This window comes from Anticarsia gemmatalis, chromosome 10 (genome assembly GCF_050436995.1).
Source record: "Anticarsia gemmatalis isolate Benzon Research Colony breed Stoneville strain chromosome 10, ilAntGemm2 primary, whole genome shotgun sequence".
Classification (NCBI taxonomy): Eukaryota; Metazoa; Arthropoda; class Insecta; order Lepidoptera; family Erebidae; genus Anticarsia; species Anticarsia gemmatalis.
In genome coordinates this window covers 10,539,768-10,560,629 of record NC_134754.1, presented here as the reverse complement: position 1 = coordinate 10,560,629, position 20,862 = coordinate 10,539,768, and the positions used below count along the sequence as shown (strand labels likewise).

The 20,862-nt window shown below is 34.0% G+C and overlaps 1 protein-coding gene across 1 annotated transcript in view; it reads left to right on the top strand.

Moving 5' to 3' along the window:
* The window catches only part of Tsf1 (Transferrin 1), a 29,511-nt gene that overhangs the window by 2,866 nt on the left and 5,783 nt on the right, over positions 1-20,862 (top strand). Inside the window, exons 3-11 of the mRNA XM_076119081.1 lie at positions 1,698-1,837; positions 6,480-6,598; positions 11,762-11,921; positions 13,465-13,622; positions 14,812-15,016; positions 15,865-16,027; positions 17,689-17,815; positions 19,039-19,223; positions 20,757-20,844. Coding sequence (XP_075975196.1) covers positions 1,698-1,837; positions 6,480-6,598; positions 11,762-11,921; positions 13,465-13,622; positions 14,812-15,016; positions 15,865-16,027; positions 17,689-17,815; positions 19,039-19,223; positions 20,757-20,844 — 1,345 coding nt within the window. The remainder of the gene's footprint in view (positions 1-1,697; positions 1,838-6,479; positions 6,599-11,761; positions 11,922-13,464; positions 13,623-14,811; positions 15,017-15,864; positions 16,028-17,688; positions 17,816-19,038; positions 19,224-20,756; positions 20,845-20,862) is intronic.

Here is a 20,862-nt window from a genome sequence, read left to right as displayed (position 1 = left end):
GCAGCATTTTATTTACTTATTGTAAACTTTATATACAGAGCTGTTTAGAGGCGGCCTTAATGCCAGGGGCATTTTCTCTCAGTCTACCTTAGGGTGATGCAGAGATTGTTGTGAAGGTATTTAAAAGAGGAAAGAGATTGAGATGATTTTAAGGACTTAAAAAATTACGCAATATTCCTATGACAATCAATTAATCTCAAGTTATTATAACATCATTAAACTCCATGGCATTTCTCAAACTAAGTAAAGGAAGAAATACTCGCATGATCGTATCTAGTCTATCAAAAAACAAGAAAAAAATATTTAAAAAAAAGAAGTGTACGAACAATCATGCACTACCGATTCACCTCGAGGCGATGCGTTTAACGCGCTCCGAACAATACCGAGTGCTGCCGACATATAAACATGGAACAATAAAACTAACACATAACAATGCATAGTCTCTCACATTTCTGTATTCGTGTAGCGTCTAGACTTATTGTTTTGCATAACATTTGAATGTGGGACATGTGCTGTTTAAAAGATATCACTATATTTATTGCACTCTATTTTTTATACTATTCGTATTTACCATTTGGGCGTCGTTTAACGATCCACGTTTATTTTGAAAACACTAGTAACAGTTTTTCAATGTGATTGGACATTACATCATTATTTGAATTTCAGCCTTTTAATAGGTACAGTTTATTCATCCCTATATTATTCAACCCTTGTCTAGCTATAAACCTTACATAATGTGGTGAAAGTTTAGAAAAATACGTCTCCGGGCGCATTGACAGCGCAGTTTCGAAGCCAACATTGCTAAAATCAGTCAAAGAGATCATTATCATCAAGCTTTAGATTTGTTTCGATTGTCGTCCGCGAAGAACTTAAATTAATTCATCATTGTATATTTTTAATAAGCATAAGTAATCAAAACAATAAAACATCATCTCTCTGCAAACATCCAAAATTATCTACGTCAAACCACGTCATCTTCCCTGATTTACCCAAAGAGGTTTGACAGGAGCTGATTGAATACATTATTCCTAATTATGCTTTGACTGTATAGCTCAAACGCCTAAGGGTGCGTATATTATTAATGCTCCCGGATCAACATCCAATTTAACATGATTGGTGGAATATACAAGATGGTATAGCTGCGTCTAATCACGGGAGAATCTTGATTGTTGTCTTAACGTAATAGGTTATAGGAAATCAAATTATGTTTAATTGGCAATTTAGTTTGATGACGTAGATTAGAATGTATTGATAGAACTTCATGGAAAAAACTGATTTTGTGGTCTGGAAGGTAAGATATACTACTGCTGACCACAAGGTTTCAGGTTCGATTCCCGGGTCAGCCTAAATGGTATTTTTACTATTTATGTTAGGATATTTGTCAACAGTGGCCCGGAGTTTGGTAACGTGCGCGGTGTATGGCAAAATGATCGCGTGCGATTGCATAGGACTTAAGATTGTAAATGGCAAAACGTGGGTGTATTTCATACACCTCTGCCTATAACTTTGGGTTAAGTAGGCGTGATATTACGCAACCACCACAAACAATAACACTTGTCATTGATAAAAGTATTATATTTTTATTAGTAAAAGCAGGCTAGACCTTCCAAAACTAAAAAATCAATTATAATTAATATACCAAAAAGAACAGATTTGTGAACACGACGTCATAACACAGTGAACCAATAATGTTTCAGAGTGGAATGCCTCAACTATGTGCAGCAAAGACAAGCAGATATCGTACCGGTGGACCCCGAAGACATGTATGTGGCTTCTAAGATACCCAACCAGGACTTTGTGGTGATTCAGGAGTACAGGACTAAGGACGAACCTGATGGTAAGAACTAAAGTTCTTATATAAATTCTTATATAATCTCAATATACATAAGATAACAAAGTATAAATATTACTTTTTTATTTTATATGTATTTAGTTTTAAGAAGTACAACCTGCATGTGCTTATTAGATTAAGGAACTGTTTTCTCATTAAATAACATCGAAATAAATTAACTCATTGTGTCATAGCAGTTTTCATAAGTACATATAGATTCTATATCCCAGGTGCTCGTTTAACAAAAATTGTTCGTGGAGTTTTTTGTAAAGACTGTATTTTCGTACCGTTTTGTTTTGTTCTGAGTGTGTTCTAACAGATACACCTCTACACATTTATTACAGAAAAATGGTTGTTCTAGTGTAACTAACTAACTTTATTCCTTCGTTTAGTTTCACAAAAACAAAAGAACTTCTAAAACACTAAGTTACTTCTCTTCAATACGACTTCAATGTTTCTAAAATAATAACCCTAAGAAAATACATCAGCTCTCGAAAATTATACTTCGAACAATTTATTCTGAAGACTTGCTCTATTGACCCTTGAAGTTGAAATCCTCATTATAACCCGCTTCAAAAGATCGCAACACAAACTCAAATGGAAACCACTAACTTGTGCACAGTTTACTGCCAACACCGCCAACTGTTTGAATTCACTCCAAACTTATTTGCTTTTCAAAGGCCAAAGCCCGAAAGTAAATTCCCCCAGTTGTATGTATAGTTAGGCAGAAGCCTGACTAAGTAAATATACTGCAGCTGACTGTTGCTACGATGTGGGTCATGGTATGATCGGCAAACTGAACACTGTTATCGACAGCGATTTGAAACTTTTAGTTTTGGGAAAAAGTGACGTTTTGATATCAAAAAGCAAATAGATTTAAAACCAGACGACAGTAAATATAGGTGGGAAGTTTATTAACTACGAAATGAATGATTCCATAGAATACGTAAATGTAAAAGTTCAGAAATACGCTAACAACTAGCAGCAAAAGCAACTTTAAGATGATTCCACAAACAGTAAACGACAAAGTGTTAACAAAGTGAAGCCAATACTTTTTGTTGCCTGTTCAATGGTCCCTTCAAAAAACATTTGATGCTTAATTACAAGAGTTTAACAAGTTCGTTAAAGTACGTTTCCTTTCAAAGACAAATGTACTAATTAAGCCGACTTTGAAATCTTACTTTTCTCATTTTACGCTAACAGAAATAGAAGAACTCTAAAAAGTCTTCGTACAAAATCTTTTGAATTTGTTAAGTTTTGAAATGGTTTCTGAAAAGTTTTGAAACTTGATTTAAATTAAAATTCGCGTCGAATTGTAAGCTTGGCTACTACTGTTTCCAGAATAATCCATGTGTAATCCCTTTGCTTTTACACAAATACTTACCACTAATTCTTTATTTTAGTATGGAATCTACGGGTAACATATTTACTACTACTACTAACTTGTATCTTTTAATATTAAAATCAGCCGAAGTAAATAGGAAACCAAACATATAGAATTTGAAACATTTTCAGTCTCAGTTATGAAGAAAACTTTTTCTACTTCTATATCAAAATTCTTAACGAGTTAATTTTCAAAGAGATTACAATCAAATTATATCACTAAAACGTCCATTCAACAAAAAATCCTAAGACAGAATATATATCCCTCAGTCCGAAACCTAAGGCATTACGAACTGCTGAAATATACATAGATAAAGGATTGTTTTCCCATCCCTAGGTTAGGGCACTTACCTCCCTAGCCTTATGTCATGAAATATGCATGAACTTCTAGATAGCTAAGTGGCCAGACACTGACTGACGTAGTATAGGATCCGTGAAAACGGTTGATAGATAAAATTAGTATGAGTAAGAATGGTGAGAGTAGTCAGCAGGTTTTCGTAGGTGCGAATGTTGTTAAATATTTATATTACCTTTCAAATACTTTGGGTATATCCTGATTGCATTTGGTTAGTTTTTTTTCAATTCATCACCAGCTTGGATTGACTGATTGACTAGAAGATATTTAAAATAATGGATTCGACGGTACGACGTACCTAACAGGATTCACATTTAATACATGCGTACCAAATATACTCATTTACCCGTAATACAAGATATTAAGTGATAAATATCAGCAAAGAGACCAAAATAGATTTAAAAGGACATTTTTGTTACAATGTTAATTCTCAATATGATAAGTAAAATTCTCAGCCACTTTATAAATTAATTTATACGTTTTCAATGTCTAATACCTACTTCAAATTACACAGAAATCCCAGCTGTTTGTTTCAAATATAAAATTACTTAATTTGGAGAACACTCAGACCCACATCAAACAAAATAAGACAGATGAACGTATAATAAAAGCCGACAGCTAAAATCTATGAAATAAATATAAACGCAAAATAATGCTGACATGAAATATTCAGAGTAACAGACTTTTGGAATTAATGTGACACATTTGATTCTTAATAGGGATCCTTTGAAAGGATAATGGAAATACATAATTAATCCCGAAGTTATAATTTATATGTTTACTTGTATATTCCTCATTTTCGTCATTTACAATTATATAGTCCGGTTTAGAGGCACAGATTTTGTTATGATTCTCTTGAAGATACCAAATTTGGCTCAGGAAACTAGATAGTAGTAGATAGAAACTAATGTAAAAGATAGATTTTACACGATGAAAATCTTAAGGCAGGTTTCGTAGGTAAAGCTACCTTATTAATCATGTACAGTAGACTACATAAACGTTGAAATTGACCCTAAGTGACTTTGCTTTACCAATCAAATCAAAATGAACTTTTTACCACGGACACTTTTTCTAAAGCGACAATGTTTGTTAATATTCAAATGAAGTACATTTTTTGTCTATACTTACCTAATTTGTAATCAAATTTTGTATTACGAAATGCAATCTCAGTAAATAATAGAAGCTTTTAAACATTCGAGATAGAATTTATTGAGATAGATAAAGTGTTATCAAACATTGAACGAAGTAAAGTACTTCAATATTATGTCTTACGTAACTTTTGATCGAGAGAAAGTTTCAAATTATATGTCCCAGGGCAATGGAAACTGTTTTACTGCCTCCCATTATAATAACAGAGATAGTAAAAGGTTTTAATGGATACGTTTTATTGTTATTCGATACTGTAATACTGTATCGGTGTTTTTTTAAGTGTTGCATTTGAATATTGTGTAGAGGGAGTAGGTGTGTTTCGGTTATTAATTCAGGTACACTCGAAGGGAAAAAGGTCGCCGAAAGTACTTAGCGTAATATTGAATACAGTATTTCAATTGGACGTAGATTTTGGGTTTAGACAGAGGCTCATTTAATTAAATTATGAATTAGAAGCTCTGAAGTATCCAGCACTAAGATCCATCGAAAACGCTAGGAACAACAAATACGTAGAGAATCCTGGTAAGATTTATCAAAAGTCCACATGAAGATGATCTAAAAAGTCTAGGAAAACCTGTATGATGCCTATCCCGTCTTAAGTGTAGTGCGATAGTCTATTGCCAAAAAGATATCAATATAGTAACCTGTCTAATGAAAGAGTAAACACGTGGTCAACGAAATTTTGTCTAATATTTTTTTTCTAGCCAAACCGGATTTCTTCTTTCTCTCATATCATAATCGCAACGGACCCAAGATCCGACTTAGGTAGTGTTTTATGAAGCAAAATCCAGAATATGTGAATAGTCTACCAGCAATACAGCTTTCATTGAAGGAGGATATTCGTGAAGAAAAGGATAACATAATTATCTGACACGGAGATAACCACGATTTCGATTGTTTTAAGCGCTTAGTTCGAAGATTTACATGTTTAAGTTCTGTTGTAAAGTTGTTGTTAAAGAGTACTGTTGTTGATCTAAATAAAATGATTTCTTAATACAATTAATTTTTATTTTTTGTGGCCATTTTCAATCTTTTTCCCACTCTGTAGGTAGTACCTTTTACTTTATTTTTAGATGTTTACTAAATAGTTTTACTACTAACATGTAATTAGGTCATTATTTTTAAAAAAATAGATATTTAAAGACTCATGAAATGTTAGTTCACATAAAATATTCTGAAACACACTCTATAAACCTGGCTTCAATTCATCACTGTTGTTCACGCAACAGCTTGGATAGCCTTCAATTAATCGTGTGCATGTGGTAGACCGCTACATGTGGCTCCCTGTCAACTGTGATCGTGAACAATGACCTATCGCTATCATGAATGACATACACCGCAACTCGAAACTCTATATGGATGACTTTACATGCAATTTGTCAACAGACACGGTTACATTTCACTTCATATGACACAGACGGAGAGTAGTTTTCGAATGTATGATCACGATATCTGCCATCCAAGTTTTTTTTTTCTTTTTTAACCCATTTCTGTCCCCCTGCTGGGCAAGGATCTTCTCCCGAACTAGGAACGGGTTAGATCCTGAGTCCACTACGCTGGCCAAGTGCGGGTTGGGGACTTTACATGCGTTTGAGAAAACCTTATTTTGCCACCCTGAGAAATCACAAATTGTTAGAAGAAGTTCTCATATAACTTTGAGGCAGTGTGGCAGTCTCATATAAATCCATGCACTAAAAGAAGCGGCTACATTATTACCAAATGTGTGACTAATTTTGTCTTCAAATGTCTGTTTTGTTTCAGCACCATTCAGATACGAAGCTGTCATCGTTGTCCACAATGACTTGCCTGTCAACAATTTGGACCAACTGAAGGGGCTCAAATCTTGCCACACTGGAGTGAACAGGAATGTCGGATATAAGGTAAATCAATAAATAATAAAAATCTTATCTACAGGGTATTCACGCACTTGTACTTATTTCACTGAGATTTAGTTGAATGATGACTATTACAACCAGTGCCGAAACGTCAATCGATAAAATAATATGATCCCATCAATCGCATGCAACGCAAAAATGAATACGCAGTAAGGCTCTAAAAGACTCATTTAAGTTTGTATAAAAGCACAGAAGCCAAAATAATACGATAGAAGCAAGTCTTCCAGTACTACTTTTACTAACATACATCATTTAATATAACGTATCTTGGACACAAGCCAAGTGATATACAAGACCATTCTTATCCATTATCTAAGTATAGCATCTCGTTCGACCCTGAAAACACCAGGAAAATCCGATAAAACAAAGCCATTTATTTCTTTGTCCATTCAACCAAGCCTTAATGCATTTAACGCATAAATAATGGAGTTTTTATAAATGCGGGAACCAGTAGTACACTTGCAGAATGCCGATAGTGCCATTATGAGTTCAAGGGGAAACTGGCTGCATCTTTATAGTGTGTTTATATGAGAATGTGAGGTGTTTAAGTTGTTTTATTGATATATGTTGGTATTTAAAGGGAATTAAGTAATTATCTGTTATTTATTATGCACAATTTATGTTTAAATTATGCTTAGTAACCAACGCATCTTTGCCTGGGATTCTATAAATTCGTGTAACGAATAGAATTTATGCGAAGCTAAATATGTTTAATTTTTTGAAAAATATTTTCATTTTTCAACGTTAATCCTAAAACAAATAGAAGTTTAAAACACTACCAAAATTTTAATCTAACCAAAATTTAAATTATGTATATTGTGAATTTGCATAAATAAACTGTAATAAAATGTTAAATTTAACTTTAAAACATTTAATAACTGAAGGTCCCAGTACTACTTGGCACAGCGAATGTTTGTCTGTCATAACATAAATCAAAACTTTACAATTTCAAACACAGCAAAGCTATTAAAGAAATAGCACTAAGTTTATATCTTAATGAGTTTAATCCAGACTTCAGAGAGACAAGATTAATCCTCAGTGACCTACGACTGTCGGGACCTAGGGAATGCTACATTATCTCAAACCCACAAAGGATTTAATCAGAATGAAAATCAAGGATTCGGGGACACAATAAATTCACTATCAATTAGCCCGTATCTACATTTTCACTAATTGGATTTTCTTGTGTAACTCTTTAAGATATACGGGTAACAAACAACCATTTTGTAGAATTGGTTGTACATTTATTAGTGACAGTCGAAATTGATTAGTAAAGCTGGGAAAATTAATAAAAACTGGAATTTATTATTAAGGAATAAATAGACTTAAAGGAACTCGACATCAATGAAATCTTAATATTACGTAATCAAGAAGAAAAAAGCTATATGAATATGCTATTCATAATAATAAAGTTCGACCTATAATATTGTATATGCAAAATATTACACGAACATAGTGTATCGTATATTTCGAATTCCAGACAAATATCCATTTTATGCTCGATACGTAATATCATATTCAAATAGTAACAAAATAAGGGAATGATCTCAGAAAGGGTGTATCAAAGGCCGAATATATTTGAACAGAGATAATAAAATTTACCATTTTATATGCTACTAAAGTGGAATGGAGGTGACCCAATGCTATTGAATAAATAAACCTAAATCTTGGAAATAGGCAGGTATAAACTCTTAAACCAATAGGGCACATTTACCCTCAGAATTCGGAAGGCGAAATTCCCCAGTTAGTTCTTGGCAAACCTAACAGATAGAATAATTAATTTTAACCTTTAGACCCTATATCTTTAACTGAAGCTGGGCCCAAATTTATACAGACTTGCAACTTTTTGTTGCTTGTTAGTAGATTTCTAGTGGCCAAAATATTTACTTTTAATAACATTTTATAAGAAATGTGTCATATTACACGCTCTTCTAGGTTTAAACGTGAATGCTTATGCAATGTTAAAGTTTTAGTACCTTCATACCTTAACTTAAAACATCTCTAGCGCGCGATACATAAACATTCAAATTATAATATGTATGTAGAACCAATTTGTGACAAGTTAATAACAAAACTCTACTTAAAGCTTAAAAATCTTTATAATAATTTATACAAGAAACTCGTCCAGACTCGGTAGTCCTTGACCTACTCGTATGTTACACAAATTTAGTGTCTCTCTTAGTTCAGTCGCCACATAAAATTTCTAGTCAGTACAACACCAATACAACAGTTCCCAAACCGTCCTAAGCTGAAATGAGGCCATGTAACGAATACATTAGTGACTTCAGAGCGGGTAAGTAATTACCTAACAGGTATGAATTAATTCGGCTTCTAAACCCTCTCCGTTGTACAAATAAGCTAAATGAAATTACTCTGAGTAACAAAAACGTTGAACACGTGAAATTACTCCAAAAACGCAATTAGTTATGTAAGGAACTGTTTGTGAAGTACGTTTTCGCAAAGTTCAACTATATCTTAAGAAAATTTGATATCCTATGTTCACATTACAAAATAAAGTCAGCTGGTAAGTTAAATTTTGACGTTAAAGGCAACTAGCAATTCTACTAACTAAAACTACTGAATGGAAAGTAACTTTAGGCGTAAGACTTTACATATTATGGGATTGGGTTACCTATAGTGTGTCGTCCATGACCAATATCACATCAAACGCAAAGCAAGGTATTACGACGAATATAGTCTTCTAGCCCGGTACAATAGTTGAAACAAGACTATTTTTACATATCCATGTGAACGCACCTTTAGTAAGTACCTAAGTAACTTAAACTCCAGATGTGTGAGTTTAGAAAGAAGTCTTACACAAAATTAATGAAATATCTATACTCCGTAACATCTTCAATGTGTTCGCGTATTACTAAATGTCAGAACTGATTAAAGCTTTACTTCAGGGAAGTCTTGCAAAATCTTTCGCAGTAAGTAATTGCAAAGAGATCTTGAAGAAATATATAAACGTGGGTTGAAGAGGCAATACAAGTGTGTGCAATTATTTAAAAAAAAAGGTTTAGAGAAGTAAGAAAAATATCATTTTCATATGCTACCTTCTACAGAGTACTTATGAAAATTGTGGTCACAAATTCACTAAACAAAAATAATGCAAACAAATAGTGAAAATGATTTTTGCTCTATACTAAAGATAGTATTCCATCAAGATTATTGCTACAAATTCACAAAACATTATAGCGAATTGAGTACATTCAAACGTTACTCTAAAATTTCACTACATTATCTCACGTTCCTCTTCAGAACAAGTTGTATATATTTGCAGTATTTTCCTTAATCTCCCACATACGGCACGTAGACCGTGGAAGGTCGTACCGAGCACCATAACGACCCATTCTTTACAGCCGTCTCCTGCGTTTCATGATAAACAAATGTACTGTTATTTACATAACTACAAGTTCCTTATGTGAGTTGTCTTCAAATATCAGTCACATATACAGTATGAATACTGCAGGTTGGTACAATCTTAGATAGATTGATTGTACCTACCTCTTTTACTTAATATTGGACTCAATTGTAACCGGGAGCCCCTTTTTTATTTATGAGACAAAATACGCTAGAAGCGTATTTATCCTTAACCTTTTGATATTACCGACATAGACTTCTAAACGTTCTAGCTGCTGACCGGAATCGATTCGCGTAAAACTATATCGCCGGTGAAAGACCCCATGGCAATCCTGATTATAAACTATCTGTGTACGAAATTTGCTTCATACTTCGGTTAGTAGATATTGCGTGACATTTATACTCAAAAACTTTCAGGCCAGCATTTTACTAACCCTTCAATTGCATAACAAGAGCTCTAGATGTTACCATTATAATATAAAATTCGAGCAGAAAGAGCTGAAATAATTCTTCACGGGATAATAATCAAAATTCAAACAAACAAATGGTCGCCCAAAACAAATTTCTATTGGACATTATTTGGCGAACCGTAAATAACAATACGCAAAGTTAATGTTTCATTCATTACATCCAAACAAAACTTGTCTTAACCTAAATGTTAATTCAAATGTCTTAGCAATACTAATGTTACGCCGACATTGACATTCATCTAGAAAGGCCTTTCATTTCCATACTTTTTCATCTCGTCCAAATATTTTAGTTATAATTCGGTAACAAGAAACATTATATTCAGTAATATTTTTGCTGGAAGAATATTAAGACTATTTTGTCATTCAATATTAGAACAAACAACAAAATTCGTATAAAGTCATAACAAAGTAAAGTAATGTTGAAACAAATATTGTTTCATTTTTTTAGGTCTTTGAAATGGAGGAGGTCCTGATGAGGAGATGTATTTTTTATTTTTGTACACCAAATACTCCGCCACCTGCGAATGTCCATTGTCTCTCAATTTTATATTTTTAGGAACTATACTTATCTACTTATTGAATGGTAGCCGCTCACAATACAGCTTGTGTGCCTATAGACAGATATATGAATGATACACTACATTTCTAGTCCATTGTGTTGTATCCTAAAGAACCTTCAGAGTAAAAAGTACATTAACTTTTTTTGTAAATCGTGGTAGATTATTTACGAAGCAAACCAAACCCTAAAGAAAGCATACCTACATATAAGTACAAGTCTACAATACGTATCCAATTTGGCACACGTCTCGTTTCAAAGGTAAACTCTTATATCGTATGTGCTCACCGTCCATTGTTCGGAATACATTATTTTTTTAATAAACCCAGTTACTCGATCGTGTTTATTCGTATTGTATTGCCGATTGAGTTACAAGCGGGTTATTGAGAACAGATTACATACTTATACGTATATGTTTATATAGTCTTGGCTCTATTTGGTATATTGGCATTCTATTTCTTTATATCTTCAATCATCAATTTGTTTGCTTAACCAACGGAGAAACATATTATACAATCATACATGTCTACAATATAATATTATACTTTCGTTCCTTTCAGTGTTTACGAAACGTTTTTTCAGAAGTCCTAAGTGCCTTATGGCTTCGCTTTCAGAAATTTTGCAACGGCAACCGGTCATTAAGACAGAAAAAAATATAAATACTGAGGAACTATCCGCATTTTAGGATCATGAGGCAATACTAACAGACTTCACTGATATAAAGAGAATAGAACTTTAATTCTTCTTGAATCTTCACAGATTCCCCTTACCATGTTGATGAAGAGAGCCGTATTCCCGAAGATGAACGACCACAGCATCTCTCCCAAAGAGAACGAACTGAAGGCTCTGTCTACATTCTTCTCTCAGTCGTGCATCGTCGGAAAATGGTCGCCAGACCAAAAGACTAACTCTGCTTGGAGTAAGTAAAATATTTTTTGGTATAGAAGGTGAACAATAATATACAATATACATTACAAAAAAAAATTAAAAATAGGTACTTTGTATAAAAAATCGATGAGAAACGTCAGATTGTCGAACAGCGTTTATTTTAAGCGATGACTACCAACTTTTAGTGGAAATATCCTTAAAAACACAAAAAACGGCAAAATTAATGCAAGACGTAAAGCACTCAGTAGAAAGTATTATTCGAACGATAAAAATGCAAGCAAGTTTGAATTATGTCATTTAAGAAGTTTTAAAACTTAAATAATAGTTTAAACTCGTAGCACGAAATATTGTGATGACAAAGAGAAATGCTTTGTATAATTGTTAAGAGCTCTTTTAAGTTTGTTTGAACTCTCAAGCGTGCTGCAAAACTTCAACACATTTGTTTTAAAACTAGTTTAAACGAACTAGAAACTTGCAACTGTACTGAGATGATATAAATTCAAAGAATAAACAAACTACTACTGAGCTTTTACGACAAGATGTATGAATGTGGATGATCCATGTAGTGCTTTGTAGAGCTCAAACAAGACATTTCATATTATGATGAAACATGCTGTTATGCAGTTGGTTTGCATAGAAGAGAAGACTAAATAAAAGTAGAACAGGAATTGCGTTTCCATTGTTTAATGATTAAATTCTCCGTTAGACTAGTCTAAATTCCCTGTTAAAACCATTTCAAGACTAGGTATATGTTATTACGTACAAGAAAGTCTGCATTAAAAATACATAGTGTTTTGGTAAAGACCTTGAATAAGCCATCAGACCATGATCGTTATGCCAAACGAGCTTTTGAGTAGCCTAAACACGAACCTAAAATAAACAAATCAAAAATAAAACCATTCCAAATTACTCATAACATAAATAATACCACAAAATTACGCGTGGAAGCAATCAATCTCTTATTCAAGTTATACACAAAGGAATACTGAAACATACAAACACATAAACTTTATATTCTACTGACCATTTTTCTTGTCAGAATTATTTTCCCCACAGGGAGTTTCTAACCCTCGTTTCGTAGAGAATGGCCCAAAAGGATATTTTTTCATAAGGCCTGTATTAGAGCCTAGTGAAATAACCATTGACCTTTCACGCTGAAGATTGTGGATCGAAACCTAGATGGAACTTTGAAGTTACGTTTGTCGTACGAAATAAATCCCTGAACCAGGCCAGTCTGAGAGTTTCATTTTGCAGAGCTTAGTATATCAATCCGCCAAACCACTTCAGACTATAGCCTTGCTTTTAGAGCGATCTTGCGTATTCGAAGTTTAATATAGATCGAAACGCGAGAAGTCTACCTTTCCGCTTTTGCAGTAGGTTTTGGCTCAAACCGTGGCATACTGAAACTTTTGATTTTTAAAATAGTATTTTAAGATGATACATAAACGTTCCAACAATCGTTCCAATAATTGAAAGTAACAAGTGTTAACAACTGTTAAACAAGCTAGTTTATTTTAAAACTCTACGCATAACTACAGTAAGAAACAGTATTAATTTGAATGTTTTGTCTTCAGAGGCCCAATACAGCCAGCTATGTGCTTTATGTGAACACCCCGACAAATGTGACTATCCAGACAACTACAGTGGGTACGACGGCGCTATAAGATGTCTTGCTACCAATGGTGGCCAAGTTGCGTTCACTAAAGTCATTTATGTGCGGAAATTCTTTGGAGTAAGTCGATTTTATATATACGTTATAACTGCCATTCTTGATTTGTTTCAAACTATACTTTTAATAAAAGAATACCTAGCTAATCCCATGCAAATATTTTAATATTTTAAAACTCTCTATACTTGTATAAAAAGAATACATAAAACAACTGTGTTGAAACAGTGTCCTTATAATATCATTTTACTCACGCAAGCACGAGCGCGGGTAAAATGAAAAACAAATAAAAACAACTTGTACAGTTTGTACACATTATTTTGCATACGCCCGAAATATGGAGCAATAATGCCACGTGCACTCTCGCAGTCTCGCCGGGTAGCTGATATTTGCATACTTGTAAAATTAAATAGCAGTATTTACAATACGCTCTGCAAAACTGAATTGAAACTTTTATTTACTTTTGAAATCGTATCTCTATTTCAAGTATTAATTGCATTACATGTTTAACTAACCATTTTAACTGTAACACGTTTTACCTCTATACAAACATCCAACCGGTTCAAATCCGAAATCCGATTCCCTAAAATCACTTTAGCTGCGTAAATATATTCTGAATTTCAAACACTCAAGCGGGACATGTACATACATATTTCAGGTCAGGTGATCTTTATTCTAACAGTCCAAACATACTCCAGCAAAATGGGTTCTGTAGCACAAAAAATAAGTACGTTTCTGCAATAAATTCAAGCCCGAAATCTTTCGAAATTCTAGGTTATTGTCTTGAGAAAATTGCAATCTTTCCCGTTCAATAGAATAAAAATTTAATATGCAGACACTACGAGCCGACATTAATGTTCTTTGCTTTATTGAGCTTCGCCTATGCACTGGCTGCTCGAGGGAAATCAAGATTGCCTGGAAACGGGAACGGAAAATGAAACAAAGTAATATTTTTAACGGAACGTTCTTCTGCTAGTCAAAATCAATTTTAGAAAGTTTATTTGAAGTGATATTGCGCCTCTTGTCTTTTATTACTTTTGTAGAGTTAAATTAGTAATGCTTTTAAAACTAACTGAAACTTAAATATATGTATTTAAGATGATACCTTAGTAAAAGGAATCATATGTTTACATATTGTATTATAATTTTTGACGACAGTACAAGCCTAAAACACCAAAAAAATACATTTCCCTTTGCAAAACACGGAAGCTTTTACCTTACAATTAATTAACATCGCACTTACCTTTTTCCGTAGCTGCCAGTAGGCACCATCCCAGCCGGAACTGCAGAACAAAGTCCCGATGGATTCAGTTACCTTTGCGTGGATGGTAGCAAGGTCCCCGTGAGGGAGAAGGCCTGCTCTTGGGCTGCGAGACCCTGGCAAGGATTGTTGGCACATAATGATGTACTGGCTAAACTGACTCCATTGAGAGAGAAGATAAAGCAATTGGCTGAAGCAGGTAAGAAACAATGAAAGGGTTTTTATTCCTTCGTGTCTAGTCAGATAATAAGACGATTATACTACTTCAATTAGAACTAAACATGCTTGAATAGAGTCTTAGCTATGGTTGTAATACTGTTTGTAGCCATAACAATATTTTTATTCTCCACCGCTTTCTTCTTGAAGCAATATTTTTCTACAAATATTATGTGTCGAGTACACAATTATAATCTTCGACAGTGTTAAATGCAGAAAATCGTAACGTTCAGTTAAAAAATAAAGTACCTTTTAAAAAGCAATATAATTATAAGTAGCTTAAAAAGACCACCGCTACAAATTTAAAATTAAAGATCCCCAAAGAGCCGCAGCTTTAAAAGTACCAAAACTGACGAAAAAGCTGAAAAACTTTGTCGTGAAACGTATAAAAAATTGAACTGAATTATATAATCGGATTAACGGATGAAAAAGTTTTATCTCGATTGCACGGAGCTTACAATCAAGGTCTTTTAATATGATTTTATAATCTTCGTATTTTGATGGAATTATACTCAGTGTATGAACGGCAAATTAATAAATTGTACGAAATGAGAAAACGCGTTATTTGAGAAATGTTTGACTTATTTGAATGCTTCCGAAATTTTATTTTGGTGGCTCGTAAGAATTGTATGGAAAAGATATTTTACCGAAAGGCAAACGAAGATTTGACAAAATTAGAAAACATTAGTAGCGATCAAATAAAGGGTGGATTTTTTCAGCATCGCACAACTTCTTCGAGAAATTGTTTAAAGGTTTTGCCAGATAACTGTCACAATTATTCGTTAAATAGAGTTTTTGAAGATCAAATACTTATTTTTATACATTCTCTAGGTGCATCAACCAAGCCACAATGGTTCACTGGCGTCCTGGGCCTATCAGAAAAGATCTACCACGTCGCAGACAACATTCCCATAAAGCCAGTCGACTATTTAAGCAAGGCTAACTACACAGAAGTCATTGAAAGAGGCCACGGCCCTCCAGAACCCGTCGTCAGGTAAAACAAACATAATATAAACATGTTTTTGATACATAAAATCACATCAACCATTATTTAAAAAAAATTAAAACCATGGTCTTTTTATTGTAAAGAGAGAAGTTTGTGACATGTAATAATTTTTGATAAAGACTAGCATTTTTGTAATATGAACTGTCAGAAGTCATAAGTACGAGTAAGTATGTGCTATACTTATTTCATCCGAATGATTGCAATTTTCTGCGTGAAAGAGTAACACTACTTATCCATTCATCACTCCTTACTCTACGACTACAACTATTCCACAAAAGTAAATATTGCGGATGACATAGGTCTTATATTTTAAACACCAACTTACTGCCAAGATCGTGCCTACAATTCATACCGGTTATGATACTTTCATCCAAAAACAAAGCACTCATCTACCTTGAAACTTTAAATATAGCTTTCGCGTTGCTTTTAAACTTATGATGGAAGTTCGGAACTTCTCTCCGCTAAAAGTTTTTGACTAATATGCTTTCAATGACTTATGAAGGCATTATTTTATGGAGGTGTTGGTCGTCTATAAGTTTTGCAGTTAACGATGATCTATTTATGAATTGGGCTGAACTTTTCTTAGAAAAATAGAGGTTGTTTTAATATTTCGTTGTGATTTCAACTACAAGGCTAGAATAAAACGGAACATTCTTCTTGAAGTCCTTTGTTAACTCGAAATTACACCAACACAGCAAAACTTATTAATTTTAATAGTTATTGATTTTTTACTACTATTAAAAAGTGTAGTCTTTGAGTAATACTTCTCTAAAGAATACAGTAGACTTACCAAAAGCGCTTATCTATTCATATTTAATATACGTACGATACATAAATGTACATTATACCGGTGCGCGGTGTACTGTACTGTAGAAACAGTCTATTAAGTATGCAATCCCCAACCCTGAAAACCTAACAACATTAAACCGTCAAAGAGTTCATCATGAAAGGTAACATTAGCTGAAAGCGTGGCCTACATGTATGAAAGACTGCAGTTGACACACTGACCTACGTCCCCGTGCTCCCGGCACATGAGCTGTGCGTGACCTCGAATGACGCGTTTAGAATATTTCAGCGATCTCTCAAATTGCCAGATTTTTCAGGTGCCATTTTCTCTTATGCTTCAAAAGATAAAATTTATGCAAAATCAAACACATATCTTTCACGTGCTTTTCAGAGAATATGGAGGTTTGAGTGAATTATACTTAAGACATAAAAACCGGTTAATAGCGTTACAAGGAGCCACCAAAATTACCTGTAGCTTTTTTTTCTAGAGCTAGCTGATACTTTACTACCTCTAGCTAATAAGAATTGATATCATTAGTTAATAATTTCCAAAGTCGTAAGTCTATAAAGATAGTCAGAACCGGTCGGTAAACGATCTGTGGGTTAAGCAAACCTTGGCGCGATCATTCCATAGATGGGTGCCCGCGTAGTGGTATTTGAACAAGGCGTCTTCGTGCTTAGGAGGGCACGTAAAAAGTCGGTCCCGGTTGTTGTCAATTAAGATAATAGTCGTTAAGCCACGTCAAAGGCCTTCGGGCGGCTTGAACAACTTTGACACTAGGTTGACCACTAACCATACGACAAGAAGAAGATCATCATGATACTGATAGAACCAATTATCACCTTTCGTGTCATTCTCACAGGATGTGCGTGACTTCAAACGTGGCTTTAGAGAAGTGCCGCGCGATGTCTGTGTTTGCATTCAGCAGAGATATCCGACCAAGGCTTGACTGCGTCCAAGAGGCTTCTGAAAACGACTGCCTGAAGAGTGTAAGTAATTCAATGTTTTTCTAATTTGCGATGATTATCTGGATAATTTATTATAATTATGGATAAATAACTATCGTTGTATTCGTTTTTGCTCCGTTTAGTAAGTAAGTACGGAATACGATTTTCAAAATGTTTAAGGAATATTTTTAACCTCCCTTTTATCATTTTATTTGTAACCTTAATTGGTTTTGGGTTACCTCATTATTTTTTCGCAGCCGTGAAGTCTACCGTTTATTTAAAATCAGTTAAGATCGTTAAAGATTTCACTCCGTCTTTAAGAAAAATTGGTAATTCCGCAAAATGGTGCTCGCAAAAGGAATAAATGGAGCGAACCGAGTGCCTAAGAGTTTACATTAGAACCGTCTAATTGGGTCATTCTACGGACAATTTTACATACAACTGTTGGCTCTGAAAATATTTCGCTTTCATCTAATTTTCGCTCTTTGAGAAAAGTTGTTAAAATTTCCCCGCAGTATGATTGGGTTTACAAAACGAAATAAACGAGCTTATTTCGTTCTGCAAACATTATTTGGTAGCGAAAGAAAGTTAATTCGATGTTTTTACGTGAAATATAGATCGCGATACGCTGACCCATTTTGCGAGCCTTTTATGTGATTTCTTTTTATGTTATAGCAGCGTTATTGTCCAGTAAAATGCTTACTCGGCGATGTTATTTTCTGGCTAAAAATAGAAACGTTTCCTATTCTACTAGTAACTAGGTATTGTTAGCACCTGTGTTCTTTTGGTATCGGTCTTGCCGTTATTTGGTCACGTACTGCTATATCGCAAAAACTAACAATTACCAGATATTTCAAATAATCAATCACGGTCTTGTACAAGTGGTTTTCTGAACCGTAATAAGCAAATGTCTGCAAAACACAATTTGAATGATTCTTCGTAGCACAATGATTAAAATAAACATTCATCGATTTTGTTCTACTGAAGAGGCAGGTATACCATTCCCAGACAGAGCGAAATATTAATTAAATCACAAAATAAAGACCCCATCATTTTTAAAGTCAATTCTTTACGTCACTAAACACATATTTTCTTGGTGTCCTTATGTTTAAATGTTTATCAAAAATTTTAATTTCTTCATATTACTTATTTCTTTTCCATTTATTTACTTTACTATACATTATTTAACATATTACAAATTCGTCATCCTCAATATTCATCAAGTGAAATAGGAGACAAATGCCTAAATAAAAAAACTCCCCTAGGTCCAAGACAACGGCTCCGACCTGGCCAGTGTCGACGACATGAGAGTAGCTTCAGCAGCCAAGAAGTACAATCTTCACCCAGTCTTCCATGAAGTGTATGGAGACGCGAAGACTCCTAACTATGCTGTAGCAGTCGTTAAGAAGGGTACTACTTATAACAAGATCGAAGATCTGAGAGGAAAAAGGTAAATGGTCTGTTTTGTACGACTAGATGTGTGAAGTTGTGAAGTAGTACTTTGAAACGGATTTAGAGTTGTTTAGACGCACGTTATTCGATACACATAATATTTATTTTCATCCAATTACCAACTCAAATAAAGCACGAAATGGAAGAGGTAAATAAGGAAAGGTTTTAGTATTAAGGTAATATGGACTTGTGAAGCAATTTTACTAGATTCTGTTCGGAATAAGGAGTACTTACTAATATAATATAATGTTAGTTCAAGTACCTACTTAGGTACTTGAACTAACATTTAGCCAAGTGGAAATGTGAGTGTGCAGCAATAAAACATTTTAACCTTTTTGATGATCTTAGTAGTGGGTTTAATGAAATAGTCTTTGCAAAATTGTAATTTGGTTCTAGCAAAGGCTATACGAGCTTGTTAAAACACTCCAGAAGAATTTAATCCATAATGCTCTCCTCTAACGAGAAGCAATGCGAGTAAATAAGGAAAAAATATCTCCAATCACTCAATATAATTCATTAAGTTAAAAACATTTATTTTCCTGTAGTTCGGTAATGCTTAGCTAAAAGTTATCCAGCAAAAAGTATGAAAGCAAAAAGCAATTTCTATAGAAGTATGAACACAATATTCCCAAACGAACTGCTCGCGTTCGCACTAATCAGGAAAAGTACTTCGAATAAAAATATCCGAGCTGATATGTATTGCTACGTTTTCACTCACATTATTTATATGGGAGTTAGTACGGCCTATCGGGGCAAACAGTTTGTGGCGGTTTATTTGCCCATAACATAACTATTAGTAACTAAGTAGATATTATTATAAGCCCCTTCAACCAAAACACAATTACTTTCAGTATTTGATCCACAAAATGAAATAGCCATTGATATTGATAAATATTATTCTAACACAGGCATATTCGTAAAGGAAATAGTCCTTATTCCGTGCTAGTCGTGCTACGTCTAAATGTAGTCATTTCATTTACCTACTATTTAAAAAGCTCTGGAATTAAAACCACGACTTAGACTTGAGTATTAGTACTAAATAGGTCCACAGATATACCTAGACATTAGATAATTTGCAGTCATAATTATAGTATTAATATCCAGGTAATTGGAAAATCTGTTTATGTGCCAACAATATACCTACATGCTTTATCCTATACATACGAAATAGCAAACAGTTTGCCAAACGCCGACCTACCTTAACGAACAGGCGTTGTACAAGTTGCGAACTAAACAGAGTAGTTGGCGTCAGTCCAATCTGCGACAATCACTGTTCCTATATAAAGTACTACTACAATATCATCTCATACCTCCTTTACGTGTCATTGAACACCTGAACGTCGATTCTTTGCTATTGCTTTATTTACGAAAGGGACAGAAATGTCTTACATTACAATTCCTTGTAGATGTTTACTTGGACTTGCTATGAGTAACTTACAGAGGCTTTCCTACAGACTTACTAACTTATTTTATATAATTTTCAACTATCACCAGATTCAACAAAGATCAACTCATAGTGTTTCTTTTACAGGTCTTGCCACAACAGCTACGGAACTTTCAGTGGCCTCGACGCTCCTTTGTACTACCTAATCAATAAGAACATTATCGGACACGACCAGGTACAAGCTAGTTTAGTC